This window comes from Lontra canadensis, unplaced genomic scaffold (genome assembly GCF_010015895.1).
Source record: "Lontra canadensis isolate GAN:19392208 unplaced genomic scaffold, GSC_riverotter_1.0 scaffold28, whole genome shotgun sequence".
In the NCBI taxonomy this organism is placed as follows: domain Eukaryota; kingdom Metazoa; phylum Chordata; class Mammalia; order Carnivora; family Mustelidae; genus Lontra; species Lontra canadensis.
Window position 1 is genome coordinate 20661367 of NW_022631022.1, and position 12988 is coordinate 20674354.

The following is a 12988-nucleotide window of genomic DNA, read 5'->3' on the forward strand; positions in this document are numbered from 1 at the left end:
CAAGAGATATTGTATTTTAATATGTACTTTATTTATTTAAATTTATTTTAAATTGTACTTTATGGATGACACAGGGGATAAGTAGAAGAGTTGTAAAATAGTCATAATATTTCTCAGTTTAGAATAGTGTCTGATTTTTGATGTTTTTTTTCTTTACCTCTAGTATATTGTTACTGGAAATTCTACTCAACTTCCATGTTTTTCTTCTTAATGATGATAATGGCTCTTACTTGTACATTGTTCCTGATGTTCTGTAACTCCTTAATGTATATATGCCCATGTGAGATTGGAAGCTCCTTGTGAGCAGTATCTTATGTTGCCTTTTAATTTCCCACATTATGGAGCAGAGTCCTAAACACATGGAAAATAATCAGTACTTTTTTGGGGGTATACCTTTAAGAAGCCTTTTAATGTTAAACTTGATGAAGTCTCTCTTTTTCAAATTTGGTTTTCGTTCTTTTTTTTTTTTTTTTTTAAAGATTTATTTATTTATTAGAATGAGGCTGTGTGAGGCGGGGGAGGGGCAGAAAGAGAAGGAGAGAGAATCTCAGGTAGACTCCCCGCTGAGCACAGAGCCCTACATAGGGCTTGATTTCATGATCCTGAGATCATTACCAAAGCAAGATCAAGAGTCACTTAACCCTCTGAGCCATCCAGGTGCCCCAAGAAATCTTTTTTAATCACTTAACATATAGTTCAGCTTTGTTCATCCTCATTTTTATGACCTCTGCTTGGGACTGCATCTTGGTAATAGCATTTTTAATCTCATCCTGAGTAGATTTTAGTTCTTTTATCTCTACAGTAAGAGATTCTCTAGTGTCTTCTATGCCTTTTTCAAGCCCAGCTAGTATCTTCAAAGTTGTTTTAAATTCAGTTCAGACATCTTACTTATATCCTTATTGATTAAATCCCTGGCAGTGAGTACTGCCTCCTATTCTTTCTTTTCATGTGAATTTTTCCATCTTGTCATTTTGTCCAGTAAAGAAAGGAGAATGAGGAAAACCAGTAAGAACAAAGACAACAGAAAAAAAAATCACTTAACATTAACACCTAGCATTTTTGCTAACATTAATTTTAGTTACAAAATTTAACAATACAATAATTACATTGGTTTTGTGTAATGAATAAGTTTACATGATTTGGGATTTTAGGAATAATCCTTACATAAAGCTTTTGAGTAATTAAAGTATTGCTAAAATATTTCAATATAAAAAGTTCATTGCTATTGGTATCCAAGCTAATTGATAACATTATCCCATTGTTCTAAAAATGGAATTAGCATATTTATATATTTTTCAACATTACTTTATAGTTTAGCTTTGATTTTGTTGTATAAATGATACTAATTTTTTTAATATGCAGGGTTGACTATATTGTAAACATCAGTAATGCTAATGTAAATATTGCCAAGAAGATTATAAACTATGGTGACTAATGTATAGATAATGTCAATAGTAATATAAACAATGTGATCCAACTTAAATAATACTTACATTAAAATCAACACTTTGAGACACTCTAAGTTTTGACCAATAGAATTTTTAAAGTAGTTTATAAGACTTGACAAAGTTTAATATTTATATAAATAATTAATCAAACTGGAGTTTTATAGCCACTGCAGTATTTATCTAATGTTTATTTAAATAGTGATGTTAGTGGATTTTAAATTCACAATTTTAGAATTTTAGTTCTACCTGGAGATCATTACTCTGAATATAATTGGAAAACACAGCAGCATTCTTCTATACTCTGTTATAATGTGAAAATAAAAACTTGTTTCTTTTTACTAAATTGGAAAGTTAAAAAAATGGATATGTATTTGGCCTAAGACAGTATTTTATTTGACTTAAATGGTTTAATGTGTTAAATATTCCTAAAGGGTAATGAGGAGGATATGGAAATCTAGATAGGAATTACATAAGTAGTGAGACTTCATGCTACGATATACTATACTTTTTATGGTATATTTCTCTTTTAGATCTGAGAATTGGTATTGTGTACCATTGTGGTTTTACATGAAAGATACTTTAAGGTTTGTTAATGTTATTTAAAGAGAGCAAGTGTCATGTTTTGAATAAAATGCCCTCAAAGTGTGTATTTTGGTGAAAAGTGCCTTCATTTGATATTCGGCAGACAACCTTTGGAAAAACCACAAAAATATCTTTAGTTATTTGAATATAAGACAAAGTATCATACTTCCAACTAGAATTTCCTTTGTGAGCTATATAAAATACTCATCAATAATTATTACTAAAAAATGTAATTATAATATAGCTTAATTTCATAAAGCATTTCAGAAAGTGCCCTATATACATAGTAGGTGTGCAAATAAAATTTGTGGCTGCTTAATTTTTTTTTTCTTTTTTTAAACTTGAAACATACAAAAAAGTTGAATGGTCATCTGTCGGCTAGTCAACTGCTGCTTTAGTTGATAGGTTTAGTATAATCAGTTTTTCTAGAATGGAGTAGTTTGTGAGTATTTTTTATTATCTCTGAGTCATTCTGCAAATGTGTTTTCTTAGTTCACAGTGAGTACATTGGATGATGTCAAGAACTCTGGCGGTAGTACTTTACAAGACAGTTCTGTGCGAACTTCTGAAATACCTGCTGTTCATATTGATACAGAGTGCATTTCAATTACTCAGCAAGCTGACACACCTTCTTTGCAAGCAAATGACATGTTTTCAGCAGAAAAAGCAGGGATAGAAAGTGAAATGGATCCTTCAGATATTTCAAATGTGAGTGCTGCTAACTTGGTAAGAACAACTTATCAGAATTATGAGTAAATATATTAAAAGGGAATAAACCCTAGTAATAATAATAAATTGTGTTGTGTATTATTTTACAGTCTATAAAGCATTTTATATATGTTATTTCAGCCTAACATTTTATTCTTATAACAAGCTTTTAATATAGTTAAGATTCTTGTTTTGTAGAGGAGGAAAATGGGAATGTCCAAGTTAAATAACTATTGCTAAAATCATTCAGTTTGTGATCTGATCAAGTGTTCCTTAGTCTGGCATTAAGAAATGAAACCAGTAACAATAAAGTCTTCCATGCAACATCTAGCACTCTGATGGATGGGAAATGCTGCCTACTGCACTTTTAAAAATTCTCTAGCTTCTATCATTTGCTTGGAGTTGGTCTTTAAGATGAAATTTACTTACCATTTCTGTTGTGGAAATTTTAAAATGTGTTGATTTGGAATTAGAAGTTTATGTTTTTGGGTGACTACTTACTTATCTTCATGTCTTTCTGTTTCCAACTTTAGAATTAAGATACTTGACCTGAGGATAATCCAGAATGGGTCATTGTAGTTTAAAACTATCTTTCAAAAGAAGTAGGCACATATAAACAGTTGTTGAGAAAACTTACTCAGATTTTATTTTTTAGATAGCCACTGTATACTATCGTTTTCTTCAAAACTTAAGGCCTCATCATGCTGAAAGATGCTATCAACATATGGTATTAGACCAAATTATACATTTTTTTGACATAATAACATTAGATATAGATGAAACTTGATGAGGGTTAAGAGAAAAATAAGGGTTATAGTAATAAGAAAAACATTTAAAAATTTAAAATAAGGAATAAAGAGCAAATTATATTTTAACTTGGCTTTTTTAGTGTGACTGTTTTTAAAGGTTGAATATAATTATGACCATATAAATACTAGACAATGTATGGGCTAGAAGTTGATCACTTTTATATTTTTTATATTCATAGCTAGATACCATGTTGTTATTTATTTTGTGAGAATCATATTTCAAGAGGAAAAGATCCCATACTTAAATAAGCATTAAAAAAGTATTTAAAAATTCTTCTTTCATCCGTTTTATTTTGATCACATATGTAAATAAGCTTGTGGTAGAATATTAACTCTTCGTTATTTTAAGAATCAGATTTATATATTTTATGTACTCTGCTTTATATATAACTCTTCATCTATTTTTAGAGTTAGAGGAATTTTAATTAAACTAAGATTTTAAAAAATTTTGTTCTTTGATTTGTCTTGGCAGAGATAAGTCTTTGGCTTGCTCTAGATGTACCTCTTTGTTTAGATTCTCAGTGGGGGATTATAGAGAATTGCTGCAGTGATGAGAGAACTGTTTTCTTTCTTAATAAGTATCATCATGTAGCTGGTTAAAGGTAAAACTCTGCAGTTGTCTCATTTAACAGAAATTTTGGTAAAAAATGACATAGAACCTTTCTACTTTAAGGTCAACTGTTGCCACTATTGTAAAAATGTGGTAATATAAAACCTAGCTAACAATGGATCTATGTTTTTAGATTTACTAAAATTTGAAATTTTAATGAAAATTTGGAAATTAAAAAAGTGATATATGTAGATATTTATTTGAATTTCACAGTGTGAAAATACTAAAAGTTGTATATGAATAATTGAATCATTATTTCACCCATAAGCTGTACTTCTACATTAAAATCTTTTCAGGTCTTCAGAGACTAAATAGAAATGTACATGTAGGGAAAATAAAATTGGGAGAGCAAATAGGCTCATGTGAGAACTTTCTGCAAAGTTATATATATTCAACTTTAATATTTGGATTTTTAAATTGTTCTTAAGTTGTAAGGTCTTTGTTGCACATTAACAACAGTCAGTTTGTATAATAATCTAGGGTTTATAGAGAAAAAGCTTATAATGCAAAGAATTAGTCTCTCATCTAAACTCCCTTCCCCCCATTTTTTTCCCCAGAAGCAATCTTTTGTGTTTTGGTGGGACAGATTATCAAGAGAGTAGATAGAAGTGGGGGAGGGAGGAGAAAGCATTAATAAAGATACTAGTGCCCTTCTCCACTCTAAACCAATTCAGTTATAAGTTGGGGCTCAAGCATTTGCATATTTTAATACCTCTACTGAAGTATAATTGATTTTCAGTAAACTTCGGGTATCTAAAATATATAAATTATTAAAATTTTGATGTGTTTATACCTATAAAAACATCACTACAACCAAGAAAGTGAACATACTGATTTCCTCTGAAAGTTTTCAGATTTCCCTTAGTAATCCCTCCTTTCTATCCTTCCCAGTATTTCCTTCCCAGGTCATCACTGTTCTGCTGTCATCATATAGTGATTGGTATTTTCAAAACTTTATGTAAATAGAGTAATATAATCTTTTGTTTGGCTTCTTTTACTCAGCATAATTATTTTAAGGTTCATCCATGTGGTTGTGTGTACTAATAGTTCATTCTTTTTACTGTCTTTAGAAGTATTCTACTGTATGCGTATAACACAGTATATTCATACACACGGAATGTTCATCCATCCATTCAGTTGTGGACAGATGTTTGAGTCCAGTTTCTCTGTTATGAAAAATGGCACCATGAACGTTTGTCTTTGTTTTGTTTTTGTCTTTGTTTTGTCTTTGTTTGGAACATATGCTTTCATTTCTCCTACAAAGATAGCTAGAGGTCAGTTTTGTTGAGAGTATTGTTCAGGTCTCTTAGATCCATGCCAGTTTTCAATACATATTCTATCAGTTGAGAAAAAGATACTGAAATCTCTGAATATAACTGCGAAACTGTTTCTTTTTTTTAATACAACTTTATTGAGGTAAAATGTACATAGCATACAGTTTACCCAGCTAAATTTTATAATTCGATATTTTTCAGCATATTCACAGAGTTGTGCAACAATCTCCATGATCAGTTTTAGGACACTTTCATCACTACAGAAAGAAACCTGATACCCATTAGCGGTCACTCCCTTTCACTCCATCCTTCCAACCCTAGATAACCACAGATTGCTTTCTATCTGTATAGATTTGTCTGTTCTGAACATTTCATGGAAGTGGAATATAATGTGTGGTCTTTTGTGACGGGCCTCTTTCACTGGGCATGATGTTTTCAAGGTTCATTGATGTTTTAGCCTTCATTCCTTTTTTGTGGCCAAATAATATTCCATTGTATGGATACACCACATGTTATCCATTCATTACTTGAAGGACATTTGGGCTGTCTCTGTTTTTTTGGCTGTTATAAATTATGCTGCTTTAAATATTTGTATATACGTTTTTGTGTGGATATGTGGTTTCATTTATCTAGGGTAAATATCTTGGAATTGTTGGCTCATATGGTAGCTTTATGTTTCACCTTTTTGAGGAATTATCAAACTGTTTTCCAAACTGGTAGCACCTTTTTATATTCCCATTAAGTTTTTTTTTTTTAATTTAATTTTTTCAGTATTCCAAGATTCATTGTTTTTCCACCACACCCAGTGCTCCATGCAATTTGTACCCTCTTTAATACCCACTACCAGGCTCACCTATCCCTCCACCCCGCCAAAACCCTCAGTTTGTTTCTTAGACTCCATAGTCTCTCATGCTTCATCTCCCGCTCTGCATTTGCCCTAATTCACTTTTCCTTTCCTTCTCCTAATGTCCTCCATGTTATTCCTTATGATCCACAAGTTAAGTGAAACTGTATGATAATTGACTCTCTCTGCTTGACTTATTTCACTCAGCATAATCTCCTCTAGTCCCGTCCATGTTGATCAGAAGTTGGGTATTCATCCTTTCTGCTGACTGAGTAATATTCCATTGTATATATGAACCATATCTTTTTTATCCATTTGTCTGTTGAAGGACATCTTGGCTTTTTCCACAGTTTACATTCACATTAAGTTTATTTACTTTTGTAGTTCAGTCCATTTCTGCTTCATGTATTTTGAATCTCTGTTATTAAGTCCATAAATGGTTATGTTTGTTTTGTCTTTTTGATGAATTAAACCTTTTATCGTTATGAAATGACCTTTTTTTATCCCTCCTGATATTTTTGCTCTGAAGTCTGGTATTAATACTTCAGTTCTCTTTTGATTAGTGTTAGCATTGTAGCACTTTAACTGGTAATCTGTTTATATTCTGCTATTTCAGTTAAGTTTCTTTTGGGCAGCATATGTTTGGATCTTGCTTATCCCATTTGATAATCTCTATTAATTGAGGTGTTTAAACTATTCCACTCTATTGATTATTGATATGGTTCCTTTAAATATACTATCGTATGATTTGTTTTCTCTATGACGCACCTCTTTTTCACCCCCCTTTTCTTCTCTATCTCTCTTCTTTTGGATTAATTATGTTTGATAATTCCATTTTTATCTCCTTTGTTGGCTTATTAGTCATAACTGTTTATTATTTCATTGTTTAATTCAGAGTATATAGTACACATTTTTAGCTTATCATATGAATTTATTAATGATTTAGTTGCATGTTATTTATACTTTTTTCTAATGTGTATTTTTAAGTTACATATACATGTTCAGAAAGTAACATCACCATTACAGAATAAAATCTTTCTGTGTTCCCTTTATATATTTTTCTTTTGTTTTAAAGATATTTGATCTACAAATGTTTTGAATTTTGGCATTCAAACTAGATTCATACTTTGAAATTAATAATATCTGTCATTTGTATAAGTTCACAGTTTCTCATACATAGCGGTCTGATAAAGAAGGTAAGTCATGGATTATTGTACGATTTTGTGGAATATGAAATATGCTTTTCGTGTTAAGAAGCTTCCAAGTCACACAGGTAGCAATTGGTTGAACCTATACTGAACCCCACATTTTATAATTCCAGATCAATGCTACTTTTTGTATATTGTTGAATGTGTCATTAGAAAATAAAGAAAGAATGATTACTTAACTTTATACTCAACTGATAATTCTTTTGTTTTTTTTTAACTTTACAGTCCATGGCAGAAGTTCTTGCTAAAAAGGAAGAGCTAGCAGATCGTCTAGAAAAGGCCAATGAAGAAGCCATTGCTAGTGCTATTGCTGAAGAGGAACAGTTAACCAGAGAAATTGAAGCAGAAGAAAACAATGATATTAATATTGAAACTGACAACGACAGTGATTTTTCTGTGAGCTTTTATTTTTTTAATTTATTTATTTATGTTTTTTATTTATTTCTTTTCAGCGTAACAGAATTCATTGTTTATGCACCACACCCAGTGCTCCATGAACTACGCGCCCTTCATAATACCCGCCACCTGGCTCCCCCAACCTCCCATCCCCCGCCCCTTCAAAACCCTCAGATTGTTTTTCAGAGTCCATAGTCTCTCATGGTTCATCTCCCCTTCCAATTTCCCTCAACTCCCTTCTCTCCATCTCCCCATGTCCTCCATGTTATTTGTTATGCTCCACAAATAAGTGAAACTGTATGATAATTGACTCTCTCTGCTTGAATTATTTCACTCAGCATAATCTCTTCCAGTCCCATCCATGTTGATACAAAAGTTGGTTATTCATCCTTTCTGATGGAGGCATAATACTCCTTGGTGTATATGGACCACATCTTCCTTATCCATTCGTCCGTTGAAGGGCATCTTGGTTCTTTCCACAGTTTGGCGACCGTGGCCATTGCTGCTATAAACATTGGGGTACAGATGGCCCTTCTTTTCACTACATCTGTATCTTTGGGGTAAATACCCAGTAGTGAAATTGCAGGGTCATAGCGACGCTCTATTTTTAATTTTTTTAAGTTTTTTTTAAAATTCCACTGTAGTTAACATATAGTATTCTATTAGTGTGAGGTATACAGTATAGTGATTCAGCAATTCTCAACATTACTCATTGCTCATCATGATAAGTGTACTCTTAATCCCCATCACCTGTTTCATCCCCCTCTACCTTTGATATACTTTAAATGTCTCCCCTCAGTTAAAGGTATTTTTTTTCCTAACAAGAACATTTTTTACTTGAAGCATACTGCAGAACACATGCTCTAAAGGATATATATAAAAGATTCCATCCAAGAAAAATTCAATACACATTTTTCTTTAAGTACACACTGAAGAATCCCCTGGCTAAATAATATAAAAAGAGACATAACAAATACTACTAATTTAAGGAGACTGAGATCATACCAAGTATATTTTCTATCCACAGTGGTACAAAACTAAAGACCAAAATAAAAGTGGGAAAATCCACAATGTAAATATTAAACAACACACTACTACACAAGTAATGGGCCAAATAAGAAATGAGATAGCAAATCAAAATAAGTCTCAAAACAAAAGAAGAAGAAAACACTATTTGTCAAACCTATGGGATATAGCAAAAGCAGGCATTACAGTAAAATTTATGCTTTAAATACTTCTATTAAGAAAAATAGTTGAAGTAAACAACTCAACATTATACCTCAGGGAAGCAGAAAAGAAGAAACTTAGCTGAAATTTAGTAGAGGAGGGAAGTAAAGAAGAATCAGAAATAAATAAAATAGAGACCAGAATAAATAATAACATAACATTGAAAGTCATGATCAGTTCCTCCCCACCAAAAGAAACAAAGTTGGCAGTGCTTTAACTATATAACTAAGAAAAAAAAATTTTGAGTCAAAAACCAAAATGAGAAATGGAGGAGAAAATAATACAACAGATGAGATCGTAAGAGATTACTATAAACAATTAGATACTAACAAATCAGATAACTTAGGAAAAAAACAAATAGATAATTCCTAAAAACATACAAGTTACTAAGATTGAATCATGAATCTTGAATCCAGAAAGTAGGAAGTCTTCGTACACCAATAACAAGAATGAAAGTTGAATTGGGAATCCGAAATCTCTGAGCAGAGAAAAGCCCAAGACCACATGGTTTCATGGGTGAATTCTACCAAACATTTAAAAAAAAAAAATGACAATCTTTGTCAATATCTTATAAATAATGGAATAGAGGGAACACATTCAGAATCATTCCATGAGGCCAGTACTAACTACCCTGATACCGAAAAAAGATAAAAACGATACAAGCAAAAGGTCTGGTTTGTCTGATATAAGTATTGTGTGACAAATGTTTTTCCATCCCCTCACTTTGAATCTGCCAGTGTCTTTAGGTCTAAAATGAGTCTCTTGTAGGCAGCATAGAGATGGCTCTTGTTTTTTAACCCATTCTGACACCCTGTTTATTTTGACTAGAGTGTTTGGTCCATTTACATTTAAAATAATTATTGATAGATACGTATTTATTGCATTTTACAGTTGTTTCTTGTCTTTATCACTTTGGATCTCTCCTTTACCCTGGAAGAGTCCCCTTTAATAATTCTTGCAGGGCTGGTTTAGAAGTTATGAACTCATTTAGTTTTCATTTGTCTGAGAAACTCTATCTCTGCTTCTAAATTATAGCCTTGTTGGGTAGAGTATTCTTGGCTGCAGATTTTTTCCATTTAGTACGTTGACTGTAGCATGCCACTGACTTCTGGCTTGCTAGGTGTCTGTTGAGAAGTCTCCAGCTAGCCTTATGGGTTTTCCCTTGTAAGTTAAGGACTTTTTTTTTCTTGTTGCTTTTAAGATTTTTTTCTTTATCACATTATTTTGCAAATTGAATTACAGTATTTCTTGGTGTTGGCCTGCTTTTGTTGATTCTGATTGGAGTTCTCTGCGCCTCCTATATTTGGATGTCCATTTCCTTCCCCAGATTAGGGAACTTTTCTGCCATTATTTCTTGAAATAATTTTCTGCTCCTTTCCCCCCTCTCTTCTTCTTCTGGAACTCCTATAAAACAGATGTTTTTACATTTAATGGAGTCACTGAGTTCCTAAATCTATTCTTGTGTTGCATAATTCTTTTTTCTCTTTTCTTTGGCTTCGTTATTGTCCATTATTTTATCTTTGAGGTCACTAATATGTTTCTCTGCTTCTTCTAGCCTGCTGTTCATTGCATCAAGCCTGTTTTCAACCTCATTTATTAATTCTTCATCTCTTATTGTCTTTTATCTCTGACATAAGAGTCTCACTGGTGTCTTCTTTTCTTAAGGCCAGTGCATATTCTTATGATTGTTGCTTTAAATTCTCCATCAGGCATGTTACTTATATCTGTTTTGCTTAGCTCTCTGGCCATGGCTTTATCTTGTTCTTTCATTTGGGATACATTTCTTTGTCTTGGCACTTTGTCTAAGTCTCTGCCTTCTTCCCTGTGTTAAAAAAAAGCCAGTTATATCTCCTGAAAGTAATGGCTTTCTGAGGAAGAGGTCATGTAGTGCCTCAGGTCTGGCACTTCATGGAATATCTTTGGTATGTATGTGCTCTGCTGTTGTGTTTTGGCTGCTTTATCCTTCAGGCCAGTTGTCTGCAGAGGCTCTCCATGCCTTCTGGGGACACTGTTTAATCCCTGGGCTGAATGTGGTGAGTTTTAACTAGATGTGCTCTGGTGTGTTTGTGAATTGAGACCTGACACCAACTCTCTGAACGGAGGCCTTGCAGAACTCTGTTCAGGGTCTGTGATCTGGGCAGGAGTTTATGCTGATCTTCTGCGGGGAGGCGCCTACCATTCTGGGACTGAGGCAAGCTTGACCAAGAAGTGCAGTTCTGCCAGAGTGCAGGAGTGTAGGGCATGACGTAAGCAAATTAGGCAGGCAGCGTTGGTGCGGAACTTCTTCCCTCAGATGGCTCTGTGTTTATGCTAAGGGCTAGGGAAGAGAAATGGCTCTTTCTAGCTCTTTTGTTCCCACAGAGGCATCTCAGTGAACACTGTGCTGCACCTCAAGGAAATGCTCTTAGAATAGTGAATAATCTCCCACTGTGTGCCCCAGGTGTGCCCCACTATTTCCACACTGTCTGCCCCTGGTTTTTCGCCTGTCTTCTCTCCAGGAGCAGGGCTGTGCCCTCTGGGCTCCATCCTAGCTAAGCCTGCTGGCTTTTAAAACTCCAAATCTTTAAGCCCTGCTGGTTGCAAGAACACACAAAATTCAGCCCCTCTCATTTTCCAAACCAAAAGCTTTGGGGAAAGTTCTCTTTGTGCATGCCCCTTTGTGCTTGTGTCTCTCTCTCTTGCTCTTCCCTGCGAACAGTGCGCTCTCTCCTTTGCAGTATCAGCAATCTGATCCATTTCCTCCCCTAAATCATGTCTCTGTACTTCCAGTCTTCTTCATTGTGACCTCTTCTCTCCCTTTAGTGGTAGAGTTTGTCCTGTCAGTCTTCAGGATGATATCTGGGGGATGATTTGATAGTTACCTCGTTGTGTTCCCGGGACAAGATGAGCCTGGGGTCCTCCTACTTCACTGCCACCTTGGGTTCTTTCTGTGACCTTTTAGAATTTTTAACATAATTGTTCAAAAAATTACATTTAGAAATAAAATTCATAGGGCCAGAAGGACTTACACTTGTTACAAAAACAATAGGAAATCCTTCTTTAGCACTTTTACCATTATAAAGTGTTTTTATACATAATTTCGTTGATAAACTGGAAGTTGTTATTCTCATTTTACCGATCGATTAATTGAATCTTCAAAAAAGTAAGAACATTAATCAGATTTTAATTGCAGAGATTGACATAGAATCTAAGGTTTTTTTTAAATTTTATTTCTTATAAACATATAATATATTTTTATCCCCAGGGGTACAGGTCTGTGAATCGCCAGGTTTACACAATTCACAGCACTCATCATAGCACATACCCTCCCCAATGTCCATAACCCCACCCCCTCCCAATCCCCCTCCCCCCATCAACCCTCCAGTTTGTTTTGTGAGATTAAGAGTCACTTATGGTTTGTCTCCCTCCCAATCCCATCTTGTTTCATTTACTCCTCTCCTACCCCCTTAACCCCCCATGTTGCATCTCCTCTCCCTCATATCAGGGAGATCATATGATAGTTGTCTTTCTCCGATTGGCTTATTTCGCTAAGCATGATACCCTCTAGTTCCATCCACGTCATCACAAATGGCAAGATTTCATTTCTTTTGATGGCTGCATAGTATTCCATTGTGTATATATACCACCTCTTCTTTATCCATTCGTCTGTTGATGGACATCTAGGTTCTTTCCATAGTTTGGCTATTGTAGACATTGCTGCTATAAACATTCGGGTGCACGTGCCCCTTCGGATCACTACGTTTGTATCTTTAGGGTAAATACCCAGCAGTGCAATTGCTGGGTCATAGGGTAGCTCTATTTTCAACTTTTTGAGGAACCTCCATGCTGTTTTCCAGAGTGGTTGCACCAGCTTGCATTCCCACCAACAGTGTAGGAGGGTTC

The 12988-nt window shown here is 34.0% G+C and overlaps 1 protein-coding gene across 3 annotated transcripts in view; it reads left to right on the forward strand.

Moving 5' to 3' along the window:
- Positions 1–12988, forward strand: part of SCAPER (S-phase cyclin A associated protein in the ER) — a 460910-nt gene that overhangs the window by 107045 nt on the left and 340877 nt on the right. For 2 of the 3 annotated variants that reach the window (XM_032865126.1, XM_032865128.1), the window contains 2 exons: positions 2523–2756; positions 7709–7879. In XM_032865126.1, coding sequence (XP_032721017.1) covers positions 2523–2756; positions 7709–7879 — 405 coding nt within the window. The remainder of the gene's footprint in view (positions 1–2522; positions 2757–7708; positions 7880–12988) is intronic. The other variant, XM_032865127.1, reaches the window with a different exon arrangement.